The 27,587-nt window shown below is 44.0% G+C and overlaps 1 protein-coding gene across 1 annotated transcript in view; it reads left to right on the plus strand.

Annotated features, from left to right (window-relative positions):
• The first annotated feature begins 52 nt into the window (after positions 1 to 52).
• trmt2a (tRNA methyltransferase 2 homolog A) overlaps positions 53 to 27,587 on the plus strand; it is a 50,897-nt gene continuing 23,362 nt past the window's right edge. Inside the window, exons 1-5 of the mRNA XM_059994649.1 lie at positions 53 to 121; positions 4,298 to 4,926; positions 12,880 to 12,988; positions 14,405 to 14,586; positions 15,732 to 15,846. Of these exons, the coding sequence (XP_059850632.1) occupies positions 86 to 121; positions 4,298 to 4,926; positions 12,880 to 12,988; positions 14,405 to 14,586; positions 15,732 to 15,846 (1,071 nt within the window). The 5' untranslated portion in view covers positions 53 to 85. The remainder of the gene's footprint in view (positions 122 to 4,297; positions 4,927 to 12,879; positions 12,989 to 14,404; positions 14,587 to 15,731; positions 15,847 to 27,587) is intronic.

Raw genomic sequence — 27,587 nt, forward strand, 5'->3', positions numbered from 1 at the left:
CCTCAGCTTTTTAGGCATGGGATGGGTTAATCCCACAATCCTCCGCGAGGTTGCCTCTATTAAATGGCGGCGGCCTCGGCGGCTGATGGTGTTTAAAGAGTCACTTAAATTCTTGTCAGGTGTGAGTAGGTTCGATAGTGTGTTTTTTTAAAATGTTGTAAAGATTATTTTGCAAAAAAGTCGTGCATGTATGTATTCTCACTCATAAGGTCGATATTGCATGGGAACTGACCAATGTTCCAATTTCACCCATATGCCCTCATTTGTTTGCCTCACATCTCTCTAAGTCTCATCGTGAGAAGAATATCAGTGGTTGTTTATTTTAAACCCCTTTTGCCACAGGTTGTGTAAAGAAATCGGGGACTTCGAATCAGAATCAATACACGCAAAAATGCTGGAGGAACTCACCGATTTAGACAGTCTCTACAGAGGAAAATGAACAGTCAGTCGACTTTTCAGTCTGAGATCCCTTGATTACTAATTTTCTCGGCCCGAAAAACTCAAAATAATACCCTCAACTGCTCCATTTACCTCCACAGACGCTACCTGAGCCGCTGATTTCCTCCAGTATTTTGTGTGCGTCGATCCAGATTTCCCTCATTTCTCTCCTGTCTTTATTTCTCCTCAGAATTCTTGTCGCTTTTTAGTTTTTATCCTGTTTTTGTACTGCTGACCTTAACCACTCTTGCAATAATCTAGGTTTTAATTACTGCATTTAAATCTTGTAGTACCATTTCTTTTTATTTAAATAAATATAATATGTTTCCAAGTACAATATACAAATATTCTCAGGTGATTTTTTCCCCCTCCCTTGATCTTACTCAACTGTAGTTGCTAAGTAATATTTCACCTAAATGTAGTTGCAGATAAGAAACAGCTGTATACATTATGTAATTGGTTTATTAATGTCATGTACCAACCAAAAGATGCAGTAAAAATTGTTCTGGATGCCATCCATGCAGATCATTCATCATCTCGGTTGTAAGCTTTGGTTTCTAATGTGTAACAGTTTATTGATAATGTACTGTTTTTGAAATGAAGTATACTTTTTAACTCATTGTGTAGTAGAGCATTGGATACTGAATTGTTTTGTCATTTAAGTGGTAAGTCGTTCAGAATTAGATTTAATATCACCACCATATGCTGTTTAATTATAGATGAAAGACTACTTATTTTAAATAGCAAATTCAGAAATAAATAAGTAGTGAAGTAGTATTCATGGGTTCAATGTCCAGAAATCGGATGGCTGAAGGGGAAAAAGTTATTCCTTAATCATTGAGTATGTGCCTTCAGGCTTCTGTACCTCCTCCCTGATGATAGCAATGAGAAGAGAGCATGACCTGGGCGGTGGGGGTCCTTGCACTGTTCTTCAAAGATCTCCTGGATACTACAGAGGCTAGTGCCCATGACAAAGCTCACTAATTTTACAACTCTGCAGCTTACTTCGATCCTGTGCTGTAGCTCCATCACTGCCTGTACCAGACAATGATGTAGCCAGTGAGAATACAGTTAGAATTAAACATTTAGAAATAAAAACCTAATTTAATAAATTGACGAGAACAAACATGAGAAAGTCTGATGAAGGGTGGGTCTTGGCCTGAAATATTTATTGTTTACTATTTTCCATAGATGCTGCCTGGCCTATTGAGTTCCTCCAGCACTTGGTGTGTGTGTTGTTTTGATAAAGTATGTAAAGAGTTAAAACAGGCTGTAAATATGTCAACCTTTCAATTCCCTGATTGCTACATATTTTCTGCTTTTGTTTTATTTTGTATTAAATCTCTGTAGCATCTTCTAAAAGTGTAAAGTTTGAAAGTGAATGTCAGATGGAAGTTGTAAAATTTTTGTGACTAACTGAAGGCAAACTATATTTCCAAATTTTTTTCAAAATTTCCGCAGTGGTGGAAATTTAACATACAGGATGTTCAGTCTTTTTTATTGATTGAAAAGCAGATGAAGGTTACAAAGTTACTTCCTTTGTATTTTCAAGTAGCATTATAGTTTTCAATGATATCCTCGCACTCTGACAGCTCTCAGCCGTATGCAAAAGACCCCATTATATGAAAATAAAAAGAAAATGCTGGAAAAACTCAACTGATGGAATGCATCTCTGAAAAGAGCACTTGTGGTTTAAAAAAAGTGTAATTTTCTGCGAATGTGATGAGGATATGAGTAGAAGCAATGGAATAACTCCATGGTTTTCTGTCCTCTACTATAAGTTCCCCCCTTCTCCAGACTTTCCCAGTTCTTTACTTCACCCCCCCTTCCCCTTTCCTGGTTTCACCTATTACCTGCCACCTTGTACTTCTTCCTCCCTTCCCCCATCTTACACTGACTCCTTCCCCCTTCCCTTTCAGTTCTGATAGAAGGTCTCGGCCCGAAATGTCGACTGCTCACTCTTTTCTGCAGTTGCTGCCTGGCCTGCTGAGTTCCTCCAGCATTATGTGTGTGTTGCTTTGGATTTCCAGCAACTGCAGATTTTCTTGAGTCTATGGAATAAGTGTGATAGGAACACACAAATTGCTGGAGGAACTCAGCAGGCCAGAGAACATACATGGAAATAACGAACATTCGATGGTACAGGCTGAGACCCTTCTTCGAGACCAGTAGACCCCCCCCACCATCCTGTGATAGGATATGGCTAATGTTGTTCACTTTGGTCTGTCTGTCAAGTGGATTAATGAGAGCACTTGGCGGAAGGTAATACAGATAAAGAAGTTGATCTTTCTGCTGTAAGACAGCCATCTGTCATGTTACCTCAGCTTTCTTTCTCTAATAATACAGTCTGTCCTACTGAGCATGTTCCACAGCTTTGATATTACTAATCCATTATAATTTCTATTGTCAACTGCCTCCATTTGGCTAGAGAATCCTGTCAACACATCCCTGTGGCAACCCTGGCCTTGCCCTGTAACGGATAGAACATTAAAAGAGTACAGCACAGAAACAGGCCATTCGGACAAAAATGTGCTGAACCAGCTATGAAGCAAATCCAAGTTCACAGCTCTTTGGAAGTGGTTACACAGGTCAATATGGAGGTTAAGAAGGCTTATGGAATGCTTGCACTTATTAGTCAAGGCATTGAGTTCCAAAGGTTATGTTGCAACTTTATAAAACTCTGGTTAGGCCACATCTGGAGCATTGCATATAATCTTGGTCACCCTACTATAGGAAGGGTGTTGAAGCTTTGGAGAGGGTGCAGAAGAGGTTTACCGTGAGGGCATGTGCGATCATGAGAGGCTGGATAAACTGGAGGTTGTTTTCTCTGGAATGCTGGGGACTGAGGGAGGTCTGATAGAGGTTTACAAGATTATGAGAGGCACAGATAGAGTGGACAGAAAATATCTGTTTCCCAGGGTGAAAATGTCTAAGACTAGTGGGCGTGCATTGAAGGTGAGAGGGGGTAGTTCAAGGGGGCTGTGAAGGGTAAGTTTTTTACTCAGAGAGTCATGGATGCCTGGAATGCACTGCCTGCTATGTTGGTAAAAGCAAATACATTAGAAGCTTTTAAGAGACGCTTGGATAAGCACATTGATATAAGGAAGATAGTGGGATATAGACATTGTGTAGGTAGGATGGATTAGTGTTTAGGTGTCTTTGATTTGCTTTTCAGCTGGTTCGGCACAACATTGTGGTCTGAATGACCTGTTCCTGCGCTGTAATGTTCTACGTTCTGTTTTGTGTTGATGCCTGTATAAAGAAGGCTATATTTCATTAGGAACTTAAGATTTGGAACGTCACCAAAGACACTAGCAAATTTCTGCAGATGTACTGGGGAGAACATTCTAAGTAGCTACATCACCGTCTGGTATGGGGTGGAGGTCGCTACTGCACAGAATTGAAATAAGCTGCAGACAGTTGTTAACTTACTCACTCCATCATGGGCAGTAACCAGGACATCCTTAAGGAGTAATACCTCAAAAAAGGGGCATTCATCATTAAGGATCCAGATCATACATTGTTCTTATTGCCACCATCAGAAATTCAAGAACCCAAAGGCACAAACTCAGTGATTCAGGAGCAGATTCTTCCCCTCTGCTGTCTGATTTCTGAATGGACATTGAACTTGTGAACACTACCTCACAACTATTTTATTTCTATTTTTTGCACTCCTTATTTAATTTAACGATTTTATTTATATTTAGTTTTTTCCCTATTATTCTGTATTACATTGTACTGCTGCTGCAAAGACAACAAATTTCATAACATATGCCAGTGATATCAGTGATTCTGAAGTACTATGTGATAGCCAGATATGCTGAGCAGAAGAGTAACAATGATTATGTTCATGTTTTAGAGTCTTGGCAACATGGCTGAAGAAGGAGTTAGTGTATCTCCTGGAGCTGATCAAGGAGAAATGAGTGACTTAACTGATTTAAGTGTGACAGAGGAAAATAAAAAGTCCAATCCCGCAACTGAAACTCAGGTGGAAACGGATGAGCCTGGGACTGATGTGTATCGATACATCAAGGGTGATCTTTTTACTTCTGAGATTTACAAGATAGAAATTCAAAACCTCCCAAAGTTTGTAAGCTTCAGTGATTTGCGAAAATTCCTCAGCAAAAATAATCTGGTTCCTCATAAAATTAAACTGTTTGGTAAACAACCTTTTGCATTTGTGACTTTTAAAGAAGAGAAAGATCGAGATCAAGCCATGGAAGTTCTTCAGGGTCAAGTGTGGAAAAACAAGAACTTGCATGTCCGATTAGCTAAGCCAAAAGCAGATCCAATTGCCAAAAAACGAAAGCAGGAGGGGACTGAGAATGGTGATCCTGAGCTGAAACGTCCTGTTCCAGTGGAAATTTCAGATAGACCGTTAAGTGAACAGATTGCAGATGTTGTGACGCCTTTGTGGAACATTCCATACGAAGAGCAATTGAAAAAGAAAGAGCAAAATGTCTTGCAAGTCTTGGGAATGTTGACCACGTATGTACGTTATTCCCCCTTGGGATTCTGAATGTGATGGTAAAGCAAGAAATATTAAGGTTTATTATTTTTATGAATAGCCACATGCAAACACAGACATCACTTGGATTTGCAAGTGGGTAGTTTAAAAACAATCCAAGATTAACTGCAGGTATAAAAGCTGAACTTTATCTGGTTGTACAATAATATGCACTAACTTTTAAGAATTTGTCTTACGAGGATAGATTGAGCTAGGGCATTTCTCTTTGGTGCAAAGGAGGACGAGAGGTGACTTGATAGATGGTAATAGGCATAGATTGAGTGGATAGCCAGTGACTTTTTCTCAGGGCAGAAACAACAAATATGAAAAGGCATAAGTTTAAGGTGATTAGAGGAAAGTGAAGGGGTGGGGGGTATTAGAGACAAGTTCCACGGAGTCTGGTAAGTGCATGGAACACCCTGCTATGGGTGATGGTAGAGTGGCAGTTACATTAGGGGTATTTTAGTAATTTTTCAATAGGCACATGGATAATAGAAAAATGGACAGCTATTTAGAAGGGAAGGGTTAGATACATTCTAGATTAAAAGGACCTTTACTGTGCTGTAGTGTTCTCTGTCCTATATTCAGTCTAATAACAATGTGAATAAATAGTAGTATGTAGATACATTTCCAAGAATTACTTATATTGACTCATCTTCTGTATCTTTACTCAGATAAGGATTTTGTGTCCCTTTGTGCAAAAGGAGGCCCAGGATTAGTGCCTGTAGGTAGTGTCATGTACCATTTAGCTAGGTCTCCTAATATACAGTAACAAACTACAAAAAGTTAGAGTGGATCAAATTATAAGTACTTTTATTACTTGTAAGGGAAAGTCTCCCTCCATACGTTAAGTCACTGGAAGGTAGCTTCGATCTTGCTGCACAAAACAAACCATTTTTATCCAGTAGTGCTTCAACTTCATGTCTTTGAGGTCATTCCATCCCATAATGGTATTCCATACTTATCTGTACCCATCACATTTGTGTTTAATCAGTCCATTTGTCTTTTGAGGCTTCTTCCTCCCATGACAGCTACGTCTTGTTTTTCTTGGTTGTCAGAACATTCCCTGCCATAAACACATCCCATGTTATAAAACACGCACACACTTGTAAGTCTCCAACTAAAGTAGTACTCTGGATCACATTGGTTCCATTTTGCCACATTGCATTTCACAAAAATTATAAATTGATAAAGACTTCAGGATTAAATGTGAGGCTGCTTATGATAGGAGATAAATCAAAGCTTAGTGAAGATATTTGGGTGAGATTTGAAGGCTATAAGGATAAAGGAAGAACATTAGTCATATGTTATAGACCCCCAAATGCAGATAGTGATTTTAATCAACGATTCCATCAGAATATTGTTAAAGTAAATCTTAAGGTGATATTGTAGTTATGGGTGACTTTAATTTCGCAAATATTTAGTGGGAGACTAACGGATTACAGGAAAGTGAATTCATTGAGTTATTGAATGATTGTTTTTTGACCCAGTATGGTAATACACCAACAAGAGGGAAGGCTAGTCTAGATTTGTTATTCCGTAATAATTGGGATAGAATTTTGAGTACAGAAGATGTTGAGTCTTTAGGGATAATTGATCATAACATTGTTAGTCTCAAAGATTTTTGAGAGAATATATCAGTTAAAACCAAAGCCATTAAATTGAATTTCAGAAAAGCAAAATTTGTGCAGATATGACAAAGACTTCAGAAGATAAACTGGAAGGAACTGCTTGATATTGAGTCAGTTGGGGAACAATGGGGCTGATTTAAAGAGGTAATGCATGCAGTGCAGGGAATGTTCATACCCAAAGTTGGGAGAAGCAATAAAAACATTAGATCAACTACACGGATGAATAAAGATATACTAAAAGTTATTGAAAAAAGAGAGCTATATAAGGAATGCAGAAAAACAGGAATGATATTAACTGTAGGGCATATGAAAATATGAGAGCTATAGTCGAGAGGAAAATTCAGATTGCCAAAAGGCAGGTTGAGAAGGATATTGCTGATAATGCTAAGATTGACTGCAAAAGATTTTTTCAATACTTTACTAGTAAAAGAAAAGTCAAGGAGGAAGTCAAGTGTATTAGGACTAATAGTGAGGTGTTAAGTTATGTAGGGAAGGACATAGTGGATGCTCATATTTTACTGAAGTATTCACCTGCTAAGATGTTAGCAATATGCCAGTAAGTGGAGGAAATAAGGTTGCTTTAAGTGACTTAGAGTTCTTAGGAAGTGAAGTACTGCTTTAGCTGAAAAGGCTGAAAGTTAATAAATCTTCAGGGCCAGACAACATATATCCAAGAGGTCTGTGATTATGTATATACACAAACCCCTAACATATTACTTCAAAAGTCATTGAAGACTGGCGGAATCCCTAAGGACTGGAAATAGGCTAACATTGTCCTGGTATACAAGAAGGTGACCACACTGACCCTGGTAACTATAGACCAGTAAGCTGAATCTGTATCATAGGTAAGATAATGGAAGCAATAATAAAGAATGAAGTGGAAAAGCAGCTGATAAGAACAGGCATGTTAGCGGAAGCCAGCATGAGTTCAGAAAGGGAAATTTATGTTTTACTAATATGCTGGAGCCCTATGAAGAGGTAACTTAAATTTATGATAGCAATAGAGCAGTTGATATAATTTATTTGGACTTTCAGAAGGCTTTTGACAAGTTACTTCACAAGAGGTTAATAATCAAATTACAAGAGGTAGGGATTCAGGGTAATGTGTGCGAATGGGTGCAGAATTGGCTCAAAAACAGAAAACGAGTTATGGTGAGAGGATCATTTTCACACCTCGAAGATGTTAAAGGTGGGATTCCGCAGGGATCAGTTTTGGGACCGCAGTTGTTTTTAATTTACGTTAATGATTTGGTTAAGCACATCACAAATAAACTAGTAATGTCTGCAGATGACACAGAATTTTTGGGGGGGGGTACTGATAACATTCAGGCAGCGGAATCAATACAGATGTGGGCAGATAAATAGCACATGAAATTTAATGTAATGTAAATGTAAAGTATTACATATAGGAAGTAAAAATATTAGATCCAAATATACAATGGGGGGGGGGGGGAGGTCTTGAGTTAGAAAGTGCAGTGTATGAGGATTTGAGTGGCCCAATAGACTCATCACTCTCAACATCTAGACAATGTGATTAGGAAGACTAGCAGAATGTTGGGCTATATAAGGCGCTCAGTGGAGTTCAAGTCTAGAGACGTTCTCCTTAAGCTGTATAATGCGCTTGTGAAGCCACACCTTGAGTATGGTGTACGATTTGGTCTCCATATTCTGTGAGGGATGTGAAGGCACTGGAGAGAATTCAGAGAAGGGCAACTAGGCTCATTTCAGGTCTGCAGGGTATGAGTTAAAAAGAAAGATTGAAATAATTAAGTCTTTTTAGCATATGTAGACGTATGAGAGGAGACATGAAAGAAGTATCCAAAATCATTAAGGATATAAGTAAGCTGGATGTCAACTGCTACTTGAAAATTAATCCATCATCGTAGGTGGAGACTGGTTAAAGGGCGATTTCAGACTAACATCAGGAAGTCTTTACCCAGCAAGTTGTGGACACATGGAACAAACTACTTAGTTGTGTAGTTGAGAGTAGAACCTTAGAGACTTTCAAATCTAAACTCAGTAGTTATTTCAACATGTTATATGAATGGGAATTTGGCTAACTTTGTTGGGCCAATGGCTTCTTGTCAAAAGCTTTCTATTGTTCTATTGTTACAGTTATATTTCCACAATAACTGCCTCAAATCTCATGAAGTCAGCAGATTTATTTTGAATTCGATTTTGATTATATATTTATCATGTCTATTGAAATACAAAGTGAAATGGACCATAATACCATAAGTGCATGGTGTGCAATGTCTTGTTGACTTTTTCATTAAATAGAACATTGAATAGTGCAGCACTCTATGGGCATTTCAGCTCACAATGTTGCCAATCTTTTAAACCTGCTCCAGGATTGATCTAACCTTTTAGAATATAGAACAAATGTAAGTAATATCAGTCTGATTTGGGTACAATCCAACTTCCAACTATTATTAATATTCTTGATACCCTCTTCTGATTTCTTGTCCTCAGTACCTGAAATCTGTAACATTTGTTTGACTTCAGTCAGTGGCAATGACCCACCACAATTCTATGACATCTTTTCCCCACTGATTTTTTTAAAACATTGACCACTATTGATTGAAATATTTCCAATTGACTTCACTTTGTATTCTGGAATTGCCTTATTTTTCTCCAACTCCACTCCCTTCCACCTCTATTAGAAATCATACAGTGGTGGACAGAATTATATTTCCCAGTAGATGTACATCCTATTTGATCACAAGAAAAGTTAAGGATTGTGTAGCAGTCAATTAATTCTAACAAGCCAGTTGCTGTGGCTGGCAACCTATCATGGGTTGTTTTCCTTGTATGATACTTCCTCCGATCAATCCAATAATAATGATGTTCCACAAAGTTAAAGAAATGTATTTATTAGCAAGTAAGCATGCAGTCTTGAAGTCATTAAAGCTTGTCACACCAGACAGTCAGCCATTCTTGTCTGGCGCATAGTGTCAGGATTGGTCTCCTTCCAGATTAACTAGGTCACAGTATGAACTTTCCTGTCTTGAAGTGATGAAACTTAAGAGTAATTAAGTAGTCAACAAAACATACAGGAGAGTGCAGAAGTCTTAGACACATACCTGTATATATAGCTAGAGTGCCTAAGACTTCTGCACAGTGCTGTATTTGTCATTGTGGAGCAGAGAATACACTTGTAAATCTAGCAGAAGGAAAAGATATTGGGAATTGTGAGAGTGGAGTGATGCAGGAGGGGTGTGGCAGAGAAGGAGTGCCAGGGGTGGTGGGGGTGGCGCAGATGGTGACACACCCAACCCTGAGACACTGTGCTGTATCTCAATAAATAAGTAAATTTCCAAAAGGCACAAATTGCCACAAACAAAGTTATTGCAGTGGATTAATGGCAATAGATGAGCACCATGCAATGATTGATTAACTGATGGAAACCAGGGTTTCGATGAGTGCAATGCTTTCAAGTTGACAGGTACAAAAATATCACATGCATGGCAGTGTGGTAGTGTAGTGGTTAGTTCAATGTTTCACAGTGCCAGTGGCACAAGTTCAATTCCTACTGCTGCCTATACAGAGTTTGTACGCTCTCCCCGTCACCATGTGTGTTTCCTTTAGGTGCTCTGGATTCCTCCCACAGTTCAAAGACATATCAGTTAGGTTAATCAATCATTGTAAATAGTCCTGTGATTAGGCTAAGGTTAAATCGGGGATTGCAGGGCAGTGCGGCATCTGCTCATTTCCCAGCACCCTGCTTCCAGGCATCAAGCATTTGTGTGTCATGGAAATCAGGTTAGGGGATGGAAAAGGAGAGAAGGTAGGAAGGGGAGAAATTACTTAACTTCCCATTTCCATTCTGACATGTCTCTCCATGGCTTCTTCAACTGCTATTATGAGGCCTCACTCGGGTTAGAGGAGCAACACTTCATGTTCTGCCTGGGTAGTCTCCAACCTAATGGCATGAACATTGATTTCTCCAACTTCTGATAATTTCATCCTTTTACTCCCCTCTTTTTCCATTCTCCATTCTGGTTAGTTTCTCACACCTTCTCACCTGCTGATCACCTCCCTCTGGTTCCCCTCCTCCTTCTCTTTCTCCCATGGACCACTCTCCTCTCCTATCAGATTCGTTCTTATTCTGTCCACTTTCTTTACAACCCTGTTGAAGGGTGTCAGTCTGAAACTCCACTGTTTATTCCTTGTATTGATTTGGCTTGATCTGCTGAATTCCTCCAGCGTTTTTTGTGTTACATTTGGGATAGAAAAGTTCAAAGAAATTAAATTATAATTATTTTAAAAATCATAATTATAGTTTATTATCATTTGTGATAATTATCGAAGTACATATATGTCACCATATACACCCCTGAGATTTGTTTTCTTGGGGGCAGACAGTACTCAGTAAGTCCAAGAACCATAATAGAATCTGTGAAAGACCGCTACAACAGGGCGGACAAACAACCGATGTGCAAAAGGCAACAAATAGTGTAAGTACAAAAGGGAAAAAAAAGGAAATAATAACAATAGATAGCTAAGCAATAAATAACCAAGAACATGAGCTGAAGAGTCCTTGAAAGTGAGTCCATAGGTTGTGGAAACAGTTCAGTGATAGGGCAAGTCAAGTTAAGTTATCCTCTTTGGTTCAAGAACCTGATGGTTGAGGGGTAATAACTGTACCTGAACCTGGTGGTGTGGTTCCTGAGACTCCTGTATCTTCTTTCTGATGGTAGCAGCGAGAAGAGAGTGTGCCCAGGGTGGTTTCATTCAGAAATTCTTGACTTTTAACTGTCTCATTTACCAAGGCCTGGGTAACCCAGCTTGCTAATGATAAAGTTGGGACACAGATAAAATCATTTATCCTGCAACACTATGAATAAAAATATAAATTAAAATCTGAATAATGTCTTTTCAGACAGTTCAGATTCAGTACTGAAATATGTGAATTTTTACCTTCTTGTCTGACACAAACTTGCTCATTTTGGTGCAACAATTATCCATTTTATTTGTGTTTCAATTTTGAAAGCAATATTTAACTCAGAAAGTAGGAAATATAATGAAGAGAAGTTATTCATTCAACTCTTGATGCCAGTGCCGGTCAAGAGAGAGCTACCCAATATCAGATTTGTAGGTTTCAGTTATCAACTCAAGGGCAAGAGCCATAAGGAAAATAAATCAATCATGCAACATTTATTTCAATCTGAAAGTAAAGCAGTTTATTTAAAGATAACCAACAAAGTGTACTTTTCTAACTTGGATCCCATGCCAAAAGGAAAAATATCATGAATATTTATGTTTAGAATTTCCAAATTGGTAGTTATGAGGTCCAAGTGAAGAAGTATAGAGGATTTGTCGTACAAATTGAAGCAGACTGGGCCTATACTCTTTAGAATGAAAGGTGATCCCATTGAAATGCTCAAAATCTTTCTGTTTACAAGGATAACACTTCCCCTCTCCAATTTATGTGAAATCGATCGTTACTCACTTGGAAAGCAAACAAGGAGAATTTTTTTCTCAGCCAAGTGGGAAAGAAACATTAGAATTCCCTGCACAAGACATTGAGGAGGTTTCAGTGCTGAATATATTCAAGTCAGAATTGATTGATAGATATTATGGGCTCAGTGTATGAAGTGATTTCATGATGATGCTGCCCACTGAGGCATCACGGGAGAACAGAACATTGTGACAGCAGGTGTGGCTGTTGGAAGCCTCAGTATTCCGGTGATCCCTCTCCTCCCCTTCCTCTTCCCTCCCCCTACCACCTATCCCCCTCTCCCTTGCCCCCACCCCCTCTCCCCTGATTCTCAAGTTGGAGAAACTCAGAATAAAAGCAGTGTTTCAGTCTGTAACATTTGTTGATCTCCTCTCTCACTGTGGAAGGGGGTGACACCTCTTTGTCACTTGTTAGTGAGCAAGAGAGCCTGTGGCATGACCAATTATCAAGTGAATAATGGATTTTGTTGGACTGCAGATCACAGTCTCCCTTTGGGGGCTTTGCTATTGCTTGCTTGGTGGCTGATGCTTCCGTTTGGAACAAATGGGGTGTAGCGGTGATGCTTTGCTGCTGCTTGTGCACGGGAGGGAGGGGCTTTGGGTTGTAACATTTTTTTGTCATTCATTCTTCGTGATCTTTTCCCTTTTTCGTAGATGTTTGCAAAGAATAAGAACTTCAGGTTGTATACTGTATACATTCTCTGATATTAAATAGAACCATTGAAAAATCCACATGTTGCAGAGCAGACCCAAGGGTCTGTATGGGTTGTTCCAGCTGCTATTTTTGTTCTTAACATAATTTACCTCAGAGTAATTGTTTCTCTCTCTTTTTCAAACTATTAGTGAAATAGTAGCCCACAATCGAGCTTTTGTGCCCTGGGTTTTTCAACAGAAAAAGACGCATGGTGGAATCTGTTGCCCTTTAGAGGGAGTGAAGCCATCGCCAGTGCAGGTATGTTAATGTTCCATATTTCACATGACTTTGTCAGTTGTATCTGTTTCCCAAAGTCAGAATCTTTCCTAAGACTTGAGTGAGCAGAACCACAGTGAATCTGATTGACGTGAAGTTCTAATACGTAACTGTAAATGTACAGAATATCTGCTCTTCTGGCATTGGCTTTGAGCAATTGATATCCACTCCTGGATGCAATTAGATCCTGTTTGGTAGATGCAGATTAAAGAACAAAATGCCACAGTGATCTACAGACTCTTTCATCACTTGTCTTGGGTGTGAAAATATTTCCACACAGGCATTGTAATGATGAGTGTTGAAAATGTACAAGTGACAACTCAGCCTTTAACAATATAGAACATTATAGCATAGTACAGGACCTTTGGTCTATGATGTTATGCCAACCTCTCAATCTATTCTAAGATCAATCTATCCCTTCCCTGTCACATAGCCCTTCTTTTATATTTTATCCATGTGCCTATCTAAGAGCCTCTTAAATGTCCCTGATGTATATGCCTCCATCATGATGGCGCATTCTATGCACCCACCACTCTGTGTAAAAATTCTTACCTCTGACATCTCTCCCCAGTAATTTTCTCCAGTCATCTTAAAGTTATTCCCTGTGATATTACTTACTAACTGCCTGTTACACCACTGAGGTTTCGGGCAGCAGTGAAGGTCCTCCATCTTTGTCTGTCCATACCATCATACACAGATGGAGGATTCTTCATTGCTGTTTCCGTAATAATAATAATTTAAAAATTGACCAGTCAGTGTTATTAGCCCTGAGCTGAACCCCTGAACTTAGATGACCTGTGGACTACCCTGAGTCTGGCCTGTACCCTTTGACCTGTTTGGCATGGATGACCCTACCAAGAGCCAAAGGGCAAGGCCCTGACTCCAGCCAATGTAGCTCACCAGGTCATTGAGACAGTCCAGTGATGTGGTGCTCTTGGACGTATCCCCTGGTGTTAGCCATGGGAAAAAGTCTCATGCTGTCCACTTGATCTGTGTTTCTTAGCATCTTGTATGTCTCTGGCAAGTTACTTCTCATCATCCTTCACTCCAAAGAGAAAAGTCCTAGCTCACTCAACCAAGACAAAATTCTCCAATCCAAGCAACATCCTGGTAAATCTCCTCAGCTCAGCAAGAGATGTGGTTTGGATCTACTGTGATTTGTAGCTGATTCAGTGATTGCCGTTTTGGCTGACTGCCTTATTTCAACTTGTGCATGTGAACATATACTGACCTAACTTCTTCTGAATTGTTACTTACCTTGTATGAATACTCACTGAGATATTAGTAAAATTCAATCAGTCAAACATGGGAGCTTCAGTAGTGCAAAGTTGGTGTTTGTACTCAATTATGGATTCAGCCACCCCAGCTGATTTCCAGCATTGCAATTTTCCGTTTCAGAGTGAATACCGCAACAAGTGTGAGTTTCTAATTGGCGTTGGAGCAAATGGAGAAGATAAAACTGTTGGATGTCGCTTGGGTAAATACAAGGGAGGATCATGTGCTGTTGTAGAGCCATTTGATACTGTTCATATTCCAGCCCAAACAAAGGAAGTTGTCAAGGCATTTCAGAAGTACCTAAGGTTATTAAAAGCCACTATTTCAATGGATGATTATATTGTATTATTAGCTGCATTTTTTTCACATCGTCTCTTTTATCCTTCTGTATGGAAGTAATATCTGCTATTTCAATCTGGTTTAATATTATCGGCTTATGTCAAAAATCGGAAATAAAAAAGTAGTGAGGTAGTGTTCATGGGTTCAGTGTCCATTCAGAAACTGGATGGGAGAAGGGAAGCTGTTCTTGAATTGCTGAGTGTATGCCTTCAGGCTTCTGTACCTCCTCCCTGATGGTAGTAATGAGAACAAGACATGACCTGGGTGATGGGGGTCTTTAATGATAGACGCCATATTTTTGAGACATCGCTCCTTGAAGACATCCTAGATACTCTAGAGGCTAGTGCCCATGTTGTAATTAAGTTTACAATCTCTACAGCTTACTTTGATCCTGCCCCCTCCCCCATCCCATACCCGACGTAATGCAGCCTTAGAAATTAGCCTGTCCAAGCATACCTGGCCACGCCCATTAGTGCTGATTTGAAGTATGATTTTAGGGAACCCAGACATAAGGTTGAGAGAGTGGGATTACCCCAGTGCAACATCTTTTCTACTTTACAAACCCTCCCACACAGGTTTCCTATCAATGGGACAACTGCCATTAGTGAGGGCAGGTCCTGTTTCAGATGTTCTGATGAAATACTGCCAAAGGAGAGGCATTCTAGGGTAAGATTCCACCTCTTGTGCCTCTTACTGCTGATTGTAGCATCAGCCCAACATTCTTGTGCCACTTGGAAGATGCTACAAAGCAACTCTTCTTGTAAGTCTCAATGCAGTTTAAAAGACATTCATCAAAAGCTTTCTTCTTAAATGGTTTAGTAGCTGTATTTGAACAGTGATTAATGTGGCCACACAAAAACAAAAACAATTTGTTAGCAATATTCTCCAGCTAATACCACACACAGACAGAACTGATACAGAAACTCAGTCCAAACGTGCACCATCCAATGTTAACCTATTAGTTACCCATGTCATTGAAAAGATGAGTTTGGACTAAACTGGGGGTAAAATATTATGCTGAAGTGACCAGTAAAGTAAAGAAAAGCAACCCCTCCCCCACCATGTCCTTCACCTTGTATCCTATTGAGTCCAATTTTATTTTTGTTTGCAGGTCATCTCCTTATTGTGTGTATAATCCAGAAACTTATGAAGGTTACTGGAAGCAGTTGACTGTACGCATTTCCAGAGCCAAGCAAATTATGGCCATTGTTTACTTCAACCCTCAGGTACTGTCGGATAATTCCTCTTGTAATTTTGTACTTTTCTGCCAGTCAAGGGCTGCCCTGTTGTAATTAATAAGTTGTTATGGAAAAGTGATTTAGCAATTTGCATATGCTGGTGCTGGAAACCACTGTTTTATTTTTAATTACACTTTTCATAAGATTTGTACTTATTTACACACATTTTTTCGCATTCACAGAAAGTGGTATAGCAACTAAATTAACAGTTTATCACCTTTTTCATTTTTCATTGGCTAAGTATTGGCACATTACCTGCGTGATTTAATTATATGGCTTATTAATCAATTTTGGCCCGCTGGTGGCGCAGTCACATCAGCGCCGGACTCTGGTGCGAAGGTTCCCGAGTTCGAACCCAGTCGGACCGCTCCCAGGCACGCTTTCCATCCTTGCCAGGTTGAGTGTTGAGCTTGCAACTCAGCCTCGTGAAAAAAAACACAACTGCACTGTGAAAAGGACGTGGGGGACCACTCACAGAACCTTCCCTCCAGGACAACCACTTGAAAAAAAAAGTGGTCGCCGAGGCTCTGGCAGAGTATGGCACAAAAAAATTAATCAATTTATTTCTATCTAAGGAATTTCCCTTATCCGTAAAAGTGATAGATTTTTCAGAAAAGCTGTGTTTATTTTTTGTCTTAGCATTAATTCTTTTAGCATAGTTTTTCAACTCTTTATTTAGTTTGCTTCATATTTGCATATTTGTAATAAATCTTGGAATTAAGACTGCTTAAGATTTAAGGGATCAGAAATTAAACAGAGATCCAACAGTCTTTTTTTGTCCCTTTTGTGAGTTTCCCCATTTGCTTGTTTGAGATGGCCAGGAAGTGGAAATTTGGATGGAATGATTCCAGTAGCCTGCATCTTGAAACGAGACTCCCAACCAGGGGTCTTGCCCTATTCACTACCTCACGATCAAAAAGGGTGTCACAAAAAATTTTGCTTCTGGGAATCTGCTGAAAAGTTGTTTGTGAAACAAAATGTAACAGCAGATTGTAAACAAGAGATTCAGCAGATGCTGGAAATCCAGAGCAATGCACACACAAACTGCTGGAGGAACTCAGCAAGTCAGGCAGCATCTATGGAGAGGGAATAAACAGTCGACCTATTCGAGATGCTGATGCAGCCAGCTAGAATGCTCTCCATGGTTCCTCTAGAAATTTATGTGTGTCTGGATCTGGAATTGGAGCCACTGATATTGTTTTCCTTCTGTGTCAGGGAGCGGTTAATGTTGCTTGGCATCTCTCCGCCAGGTTATTGCGAGACTTGCTGGCCACTCTGGTCTTGTGCACACTTCCTGATGTTTTGGTAGAAATCTAGCATTTGCATCATTTCTCTTGCCCAGCGAATGTAATCATTATAATGTGGAGGCATTTTTGAAGATCCACTGAATGAAACAGAAGACACAAATTTAAAATGGACACCTTAAGTATTTAGTTAAAAATGAACAGTGAAACATTAAACTGAGCATTTAGCTAAACAAGTGTTTGTGTAAACTACACAAAACTACACTGCTGGACATTCAGTTACCCTTTAATTTAATGGGTACTCTTTTAAATCTCCCCAAATTATAAAACTGAAGAACCAAGCCTGTTACAAATGAATACTTAACTAAACAAAAATGGGGGCCTGTCTATGTTTGCAATGCCCTTTCTTAATAGTCCTTCAGCGCTGCTCACGACTTCAGCTTGAGGCGCGCTGTGGAGATGGAAGAAAGTGGCTGAGCCATCCTTTCTTATACCGCCTGAGGCGCTCGGAACCGGATATTGGTGCCCTGGTGTTCAAGCCAACCTATAAGAAAGTGTGGCTGCGACTTTAAAAACAGACCAATCAATGACTGACATGGCAGAAGTGGCTTTCAACTGGCAACTAAGCCAACCTCCTACGTGGCAATAGTATGTGTACATGTGACAGTAATCAACCAATACTAATATTTTGCTTTTTATTTTTGTGCACGTGAATGTTTTGTAATAATGTTTCGTCGTCTCCGCCTGAGCCATGTCTCCCTTTTTGACAGCAACCCAAATGGTACCAATGCCTGGGTCATCTCGCTAGGCAGCAGCCAGTTTCCCAGAACTCAAATCCGGCAGCTGATTTGTCTTCAGAACAGTCAGGTTACAATAAACTTGGGGGAATGGCATCATCAGACGCCCCCAATTGATCCACCACTTGCTCCTGACCCTCCTTTTCCTCTGACATAGAGGTGATGGCAAACTGACACAGGGCCTTCAACCCCGGGGCAGGAACGCTCTTCCACTCCTCATCCCTGACCAGTCCCTCATGCGCCCCTCGGGACAAAGCATCAGCATCAAAGTTCCTGCTTCCCGGTCAGTACTTCAGGCTGAAATTATAGGCAGACAACGCTGCCAACCACCAAAGGCCTGTGACATCCAGTTTCACCGAGGTCAGGATATACGTTAAAGGGTTTGTTGTCCATCCTCACCTCAAACTTGGCCCCATAGAGGTAGTCACTCAGCTTATGCACTACCGCCCATTTCAACACCAGAAATTCCAACTTGCAGGTGGGATAGTTTTTCTCGGAGGGCGACGGACTCCAGCTGACAAACACAACATGCCTCAACCCGGAGCCCTGATCCTGATATAGGATGCCCCCTAAACCCTCTTGGCTGGCATCTGTGTGCAGTACATACGGCAATCGGGGGTCTGCAAAAGCCAGCACTGGCGCCTGGGTCAGCAGCTCCTTCAGCAACTGAAAGGCTTCCTCACATTTTGCATCCCACCTCGGTCCAAAGGGCTCCGACGGGCTAAGATACTCTCCACTCTCCTGTCCTTTCCTCCCCCTCTCCTTCTTCCCCAAGGGAGGGTAACCACACAGAAGCTGATTCAAAGGGTGACTCACTTTCGCGTAGCCTTTCACAAACTTCCGACAGTAACTACAGAACCCGAGGAACGAGCACAGAGCGTTCACAGTCTGGTGTCTTGGCCAAGTGGTAACTGCCTCAATATTAGCTGGGTCTGTAGCTACCCCATCCCGTGAGACTATGCGTCCAACATGGCTAACAGACGTTTGGCAGAACTGGCACTTGTCCAAGGAAAGTTTTAACCCTTCAGCTTTCAGGCGGCCCAGCACCTTCAGCAGCCTCACAGGAGTTTGCAGGAGCTCCCGAGATGTCGTGGGGCATCCCTTCGAACTGGAAAAATCCCAGGGGATGTATAAATGCCATTTTCTCTTTGTCAGCCTCATTCATGGGCATCTAGTAATATCCACTCCTCAAGTCCAGCACACTGAACCACTTCGCACAGCTCAGGCAGGCCAGCGTGTCTTCAGTCCTCAGAATAGTACACTGTTCAGCGATAGTGCGCCTGTTCCGAGTCTTATAGTCCACACACATCTGTACCTTCTCATTTTTCTTTCGGGCCACTGCTATTGGGGACACATAGGGGCTTCGGGACTCAGTGATTATCCCAGCTTCCTTCAACTTGTAGAAATGCCGCTGAACGTCCTCCACCTCTGCAGGGGCCAGTTGCCACGACCTTTCTCTGAACAGGGTATCCTCGGGCCTCACCGGTACCCCAGCAGGAAATTTTGACTCTCCCTCGTGGCCTTCCAGAGCGTCCACTAAGAGGACTTCGCCCTTAGGGGGCCCCCCATCACTCTCGCTATTTACCCGGGCTGTACCACCATTGGCTTCGACTGGGTGAACCACACAGTCCCTCGTTTAAATTCTGTATCCGGCCCAGTGTTGCCACACACTTCCTCAAAAGCAGCTCAAAACCCCGGGTGCACGGACAATGTTCCTGGAAAGCTCTCGCCAGCCTTTTCCTTGCAGACCCCAATGAGCCTGTTCAGAAGAGGGGTGTTGGTCCCCACCAGAATTGAAATGCCACCCTCCAACTTCACTGATAAATAACCGTCTTAGGGATTATCACTAGCACCAAGCCCCCAGATCTCTAGTGCCCTGAATGGTGTCAATGGTAAATGCTTCAGATACTGGTTGTAAAACAACAGTACGATAACGTGACCTGCAAAATCCCACTTAAAAGAAGTATTCTTGAGTCCAAGGTGAGATTGTTCACCCATTGTGGTGTTACTAGGTTGTAGGTTCAAATTTACCAGGCCCCAACTTGATCTGTGCCATTCCTTGGCAACACCGGTAGGCAGGAAGATCCAATGACCAGATTTATCACTTGGAGACCAGGCAAATTGCAAAGTCGCTGTCTGAGGATCAGCAAAATCTGCAGCCCAGAACCAGGCATTTCAACGGATCATGTCTACATCAGCCTTTAGAACAGCAAACTGGCCTGCAACCGTGTTGAGGGGTTGATTTGCATCTGAGGTCCAGGTGACCAGAGTTTGATATCTGATGTGATGCCAGGATTTGACCTCTCCCTGAGTGATCAAACCTCAACATCTGCATATTTAGTAAAAACCCTGGTCATTTACTGGGTTACAATGATATGGTGAAGATGGAAAGAGTAACTGGTTTCCATGGTAACCCTGGATCTGTGACCTTAGGAACGGTAGAGGTGAGATTATGTATACTCCCTGAGCCCCTCTCTAGGTTAAGAGAGTGTCAGTTCTAAAATGTTGCTTGGGAACAAGGATATGGCTAAGACATAGCACAAAATATTTTGAATTATTCTTTCCAGTTTAATTTAACTTGAAGGAATTAGGAAATAAAGTGAAATATTGCAGGGAGAAACAGAAATGAATCCTGAGAATAACATATACATTGCCTATAGTCCCCTGGAAAACAGTGATGTTACTGAAAGCCTCCTGCGAACACTGCCCCACTCCTTGCTGGTTCCTTACATACATTCTCACAGAAACCTCCTATAAGACCGTAAGCTATAGGACCAGAGGTGGGCCATTCGGCCCATCGAGTCTGCTCCGCCATTTAATCATGAGCTGATCCAATTCTTACAGTCATCCCCACTCCCCTGCCTTCTCCCTATACCCTTTGATGCCCTGGCTAATCAAGAACCTATCTATCTCTCCCTTAAATGCACCCAATGACTTGGCCTCCACAGCCACTTGTGGCAACAAATTCCACACTCTGACTGAAGTAATTTCTCTGCATCAATGTTCTAAATAGATGTCCTTCAATCCTGAAGTCGTGCACTTTTGTCCTCGACTCCCTGCTGTGGGAAATAAGTTTGCTATATCTAATCTGTTCAGGCCTGTGCTGCTGTGTTGCAGCACAGTGCCCTCACAAACCTCCTGACAGACTGAATATTTGAATGGACAGTTTCCTTTGTTAGACTGAATGTTGAATCTGCCACGTTTTTCAGGTGTTTTGCATTGGTAAACTGTTACTGAGACACTAGTATAAGTTTCAGAGGTATGCAAGTTAATGACACTGTTTTTTGTTTCTTAGTTATTTACATTTGGGGAATGTTGGAATTTAAAGGGGGAGAAGTGTTCTAACGTGAGCGTTATAAAGATAAGTTAATACAAATTAGGATAATGATAATCTAGCAATGCCCCCTGCTATGGAAGCTGTTTGTGAAAAGAGGTTGCTTCTGGGTTGCAGGGTTTTACTTCGGGTCTTTTCTACCATGGTGCGTGGTGGGGGAAGCTACACACATGCACACTGGGCAGAAAGAACGGAACTAATACCCCGCAACCCGGAAACAATCTCTCAACAGTATTTGTGTATTTATTTTTCATTTTTTTCGGGATCTACTGGGAAAGTCTCAAAGATCAACCAGATGATCGCGATCGACGGGTTGGCGACCACTACTTTACAACATTGTATTTCATTTGTCACTTCTTTGCCCATTCCCCTAAACTATGTAAGTCTCTCCGCAGGCTGTCTGTTTCCTTAACACTACCCGCTCCTCTACCTATCTTTGTATCATCTGCAAACTTAGCCACAAATCCATTAATCCCATAGTCCAAATCATTGACATACATTGTAAAAATCAGCAGTCCCAACACCGACCCCTGTGGAACTCCACTGGTAACTGGCAGTCAGCTAGAATAGGATACCTTTATTCCCACTCTTTGTTTACTGCCGATCAGCCAATGCTCCACCCATGCTAGTAACTCCACTGTAATTCCACGGGTTCTTAGCTTGCTAAGCAGCCTCATGCGCAGCACCTTGTCAAAGGCCTTCTGAAAATCCAAGTACACCACATCTGCATCTCCTTCGTCTACCCTGCTTGTAATTTCCTCAAAAAATTGCAGTAGGTTAGTGAGGCAGGAATTTCCTTTCAGTAAACCATGCTGGCTTTGGCCTACCTTGACATGTGCTTCCAGGTACTCCGTAATCTCTTCCCTAACAAATGATTCCAACAACTTCCCAACCACTGATGTCAGGCTAACAGGTCTATAGTTTCCTTTCTGCTGCCTCCCACCCTTCTTAAATAGCAGAGTAACATTTGCAATTTTCTAGTCATCCGGTACAATGCCAGAATCTATCGATTCTTGAAAGATTATCGTTAATGCCTCTGCAATCTCTCCAGCTACTTCCTGCAGAACCCGAGGATGCATTCTATCAGGTTCAGGAGATTTATCCACGCTCAGACCATTCAGCTTCCTGAGCACCTTCTCAGTCGTAATTTTCACTGCACATACAGTCAGCCCTCCCTATCCGCGAGGGTTTGGTTCCAGGACCCCTTGCGGATACCAAAATTTGCGATGCTCAGTCCCTTATTCAACCTGTCTTAATGCGATGGACCTTAGGGCCCAGCGGAACCCAAGACCTTATGTAACCTCTCTCAGTGCGGTGGACATTGGGACTCAGCGGTAGAGATCTGAATCCGCAGTGTTTCTGTTCAAGAAATAATCGCGATAACGATTGAAAATAAAGTGGAAATAATAAAGCGATTGGAAAGAGGTGAAACGCCATCGGTCATTGGAAAAGCGTTAGGCTACATCGGTCAATGATCAGAACAATTTTAAAGGATAAAGTGAGAAAGGCCCTGCCCTAATGAAAGCTACAATTATTACTAAGCAACGCAGTGTTTTAATTATTGGGTTTTGAGGTTTTGGGTTTTTGATCCTCCACATCAACCCGGCACGGTGGAGAGCGTGCTCAATAGTGATTGAACTCAGGATTTTCCGTTCCCGAGTCTGGCGCTGAAACATACGTTCTTAAGTGTTTTATATGCATAGAAAGGTAAAATATATACTATATACGAATGCAAACGTTTGACGAACTGACGCTAAGTAATACCAGATGTACCTGTTCCGACTTACTTAGTAAGAGAACTTCTGATTTTTTTTCAATCCCAATCCACGATAACCCACACACATCTTCCCGTATACTTTAAATCATCTCTAGATTATTTATAATACCTAATACAATGTAAATGCTATGTAAAATAGTTGTTATACTGCATTGTTGAGGGAATAATGACAAGGAAAAAAGTCTACATGCTCGAACAACAAGTACTGGAAGAGCACTTCCGGGTCTTCGCAATTTGCGTTCGGCTGACTTCGCGCAAATGGAATTCACGGATAAGGAGGGCCGACTGTACTTCACTTCCCTGACACTCTTGAATGTCCGGTATACTGCAGATGTCTTTCACTGTGAAGACTGAGGCAAAATACGCATTCAGTTCCTCTGCCATTTCTGTGTCTCTCCAGCATCATTTTCTATTGGTCCTATATCCACCCTCGACTCTCTTTTACCCTTTATATACTTAAAAAGAGCTTTTAGTATCTTCTTTGATATTAGTCGCCAGCTTCCTTTCCTGTGACAAACATCCCGTTCCTGTCATCCTATCTCAAACACTCCCAGTGTGGGAACTGAGATGAGGCAAAGGTTAACATAATGTCCAGGCAAGGATAGATGCAGTGCAGTCTGCCCAGGTGAGAAAGGTCTTTGTAGAACACAGCTTCCCTTTGCATGGTGGGGGGGGGGGGGGGGTAGTGTAGAATCAGGTTTACTAGATAGATAGATAGATGTAGCGGTGTGCTACACGCAGCGCTAAAATAATTACGACACGGAGTCGGTAACTGCAGTCGAAGGAAACTTTATTCGAAATCCCCAGCCTCACTTTTAAGCCTCCCTCAAACTGCCCCTCGTGGCGCAGAGGCTCCAAAGCTCTGCTCGCAAATCCCTGCAGGCTATCTCCCTTAGCCGGAATGCTGGCTAATTGTGAGCCGGTTCGGATGTGCCAGGAAATGGGTCGCCACATAACCCCCCCCCCCCCCAGAACCGGCGTTACACCCCCCAATGTCCACAGTCTGGGCCGGAACCTGCTTGGGAGGTCGGCCTCTGCGCCGAGGTGCCGGAAACTCGACCGGTTGCGCCAGGTCCATATGGGCCGGTTTTAGTCGGTCCACCGTGAAAACCTCCTCTCTCCCCCCAACGTCCAGCACGATCGTGGACCCGTTGTTCCGGAGCACCGTAAACGGCTCCTCGTAGGGCCGTTGCAGTGGTGGCCAATGCCCGCCCCTTCGTACAAACACAAACTTACAGTTCTGCAGGTCTTTGGGTACGCAGGTCGGGTTCCGCCCGTGCTGCGAAGTGGGTATGGGGGCCAGGTTACCGAGCTTCTCGCGTAGTCTGCCCAGGACTGCTGCGGGATCTTCCTCTTGCCCCAATGGGGCTGGTAGGAACTCCCCGGGGACAACCAGGGGCGCGCCATATACCAACTCGGCTGACGAGGCGTGCAGGTCGTCTTTGGGCGCTGTGCGGATGCCAAGTAGGACCCAGGGAAGCTCGTCCGCCCAGTTGGCTCCTCTCAGGCAGGCCATGAGTGCCGACTTCAGGTGATGGTGGAAACGCTCCACTAGCCCGTTCGACTGCGGGTGGTAGGCAGTGGTGTGGTGCAGCTGAGTCCCCAAAAGGCTGGCCATAGCTGACCACAGGCTGGAGGTGAACTGGGCGCCTCTGTCGGAGGTAATGTGGGCCGGTAAACCAAAGCGAGATATCCAGGTGGCGACCAGGGCTCGGGCGCAAGATTCGGAGGTGGTGTCGGTGAGTGGGATTGCCTCTGGCCATCTTGTGAACCGGTCCATGATAGTCAGGAGGTGCCGCGCTCTGCGCGACACCGGCAGGGGGCCCACGATATCCACATGAATGTGGTCGAAATGCCGGTGGGCGAGATGGAACTGCTGCGGTGGGGCTTTGGTGTGCTGCTGCACCTTGGCCGTCTGGCAGTGCATGCACGTTTTGGCCCATTCACCTACCTGTTCGCGGAGTCCGTGCCAAACGAACCTGCTGGAAACCATCCGGACAACTGTCCGGATGGAGGGATGCGCCAAGTTATGAATGGAGTCGAAAACATGGCGCCGCCAGGCTGTCGGGATGACGGGACGGGGCTGGCCGGTGGCGACGTCACAGAGTAGGGTCCTCACACCTGGGCCTATGGGGAGGTCCTGGAGCTGCAAACCGGAGACTGCGGTTCTGTACTTCGGAATCTCCTCATCTGCCTGCTGCGCCTCTGCCAGTGCCGCAAAGTCTACCCCTTGGGAAAGGGCATGAATGGTAGGGCGAGAGAGCGCATCTGCCACGACATTGTCCTTACCCGAGACGTGCCGGACATCCGTCGTGTATTCAGAGATGTAGGACAGGTGGCGTTGACCAGGGGTCGGACGCTTTCGTAAACGCAAAGGTAAGCGGTTTGTGGTCCGTGAACGCGGTGAAGGGCTGACCTTCTAGGAAGTACCTGAAATGCCAGATTGCCAGGTAGAGCGCCAACAGTTCCCGGTCGAAAGCACTGTACTTGAGCTCGGGTGGCCGCAGGTGTTTGCTGAAAAATGCCAGGGGTTGCCAGCGACCTGCGATGAGTTGCTCCAGTACCCCACCGACTGCTGTGTTAGATGCGTCCACTGTGAGGGCGGTAGGGGTGTCCATTCTGGGGTGCACTAGCATCGCGGCGTTCGCCAAAGCTTCCTTCGTTTGAATGAAAGCGGCGGCGGACTCCTCGTCCCAGGTAATGTCCTTGCCCGGACCGGACAGCAGAGCGAACAGGGGGCGCATGATCCGGGCAGCTGAAGGGGGGAAGTTGTGGTAGAAATTGACCATTCCTACGAATTCCTGAAGACCTTTGACCGTGGTGGGTCGGGGGAAATGGCGGACCGCATCTACCTTAGCGGGCAGAGGGGTTGCCCCGTCTTTAGTAATCCTGTGCCCCAGGAAGTCAATGGTGTCGAGCCCGAACTGGCATTTGGCGGGGTTGATCGTTAGACCGTACTCACTCAGTCGGGCGCAGAGTTGACGAAGTTGGGACAGATGCTCCTGACGACTGCTGCTGGCTATGAGGATATCGTCCAAATAGATAAACGCGAAGTCCAGGTCCCGTCCCACGGCGTCCATTAACCGCTGGAACGTCTGTGCGGCATTCTTCAAGCCGAACGGCATGCGAAGGAACTCGAAAAGGCCAAACGGGGTGGTACTCTCGGACGAGGACTACCTTGGAGAAGATCCGTGCGCCGTGCAGGTTTGCTGCAAAGTCCTGAATGTGCGGCACAGGGTAGCGGTCCGGTGCGGTAGCCTCGTTCAGCCCGCGGTAGTCGCCGCACGGTCTCCAGCCCCCTGTCGCTTTAGGCACCATGTGCAGGGGGGAGGCCCATGGGCTGTCGGACCGCTGGATGATCCCCAACTCCTCCATCCTCCTGAACTCCTCCTTTGCCAGTCGGAGCTTGTCCGGGGGAAGCCGCCGAGCGCGGGCGTGGAGGGGTGGTCCCTGGGTCGGGATGTGGTGCTGTGCGCCGTGTCGGGGCAGGGCCGCTGTGAACTGCGGTGCCAGAACCGAAGGAAAATCCGCCAGGACCCTGGTGAAGTCATTGTCGGACAGCGTGATGGAGCCGAGGTGAGGGGCTGGCAACTGGGCTGCACCCAGGGAGAACGTCTGAAAGGTCTCGGCGTGGACCAGTCTCTTCCTGGGCAGGTCGACCAGTAGGCTGTGAGCCTGCAAAAAATCCGCACCCAGAAGCAGTTGGGCTACAGCGGCCAGTGTGAAGTCCCATGTGAACTGGCTGGAGCCGAACTGTAGCTGCACCTGATGGGTGCCATAGGTCCTTACTGTGCTGCCGCTTGCGGCCCTCGGGGGGGACCCAATGCCCTGCTGCGGGTGTCGTAACTCGTCGGAGGTAAAACGCTAACCTCAGCACCGGTGTCAACCAAAAAGCGGCGTCCTGAACGCTTGTCCCACACATACAGGAGGCTATCCTGATGGCCAGCCGCCGTAGCCATCAGCGACGGCTGGCCCTGGCGGTTTCCTGGGAACTTGCAGGGCGGGCGACAACGGCGGGCTTCTGCGCCCCACTGCTGGTGGTAGAAGCACCATTGTTCGTTGGGCCCCCCACCCCTGCCCCTGGGGTTAGCGGGCTCTGCGGCCGGGCCTGGACTGGTTTGCTGCTGGGAGCGGGGCTGGGTGATCTGTGCGATGGACGCCCCACTCACCTTTTTGGTGTTCCACAGCAAGTCCGCCCGGGCTGCCACCTTCCGGGGGTCACTGAAATCCGCGTCGGACAGCAGCAGGCGTATGTCCTCGGGCAGCTGCTCCAGGAATGCCTGCTCAAACATGAAGCAGGGTGTGTGTCCGTCAGCCAAAGACAACATCTCATTCATTAAAGCCGATGGAGGTCTGTCGCCCAAGCCATCCAGGTGCAGTAAACGGGCAGCCCGCTCGTGCCGTGAGAGTCCGAAAGTCCTAAGGAGCAGGGCTTTGAATTCTGCGTACTTGCCGTCTGCTGGGGGCGACTGTACGAACTCCGCGACCTGGGCCGCTGTGTCCTGGTCGAGGGAGCTCACCAAGTAGTAGTAGCGGGTGTCTTCGGAGGCGATCTGCCAAACGTGGAATTGGGCTTC

This window comes from Hypanus sabinus, chromosome 18 (assembly GCF_030144855.1).
Source record: "Hypanus sabinus isolate sHypSab1 chromosome 18, sHypSab1.hap1, whole genome shotgun sequence".
Lineage (NCBI taxonomy): Eukaryota > Metazoa > Chordata > Chondrichthyes > Myliobatiformes > Dasyatidae > Hypanus > Hypanus sabinus.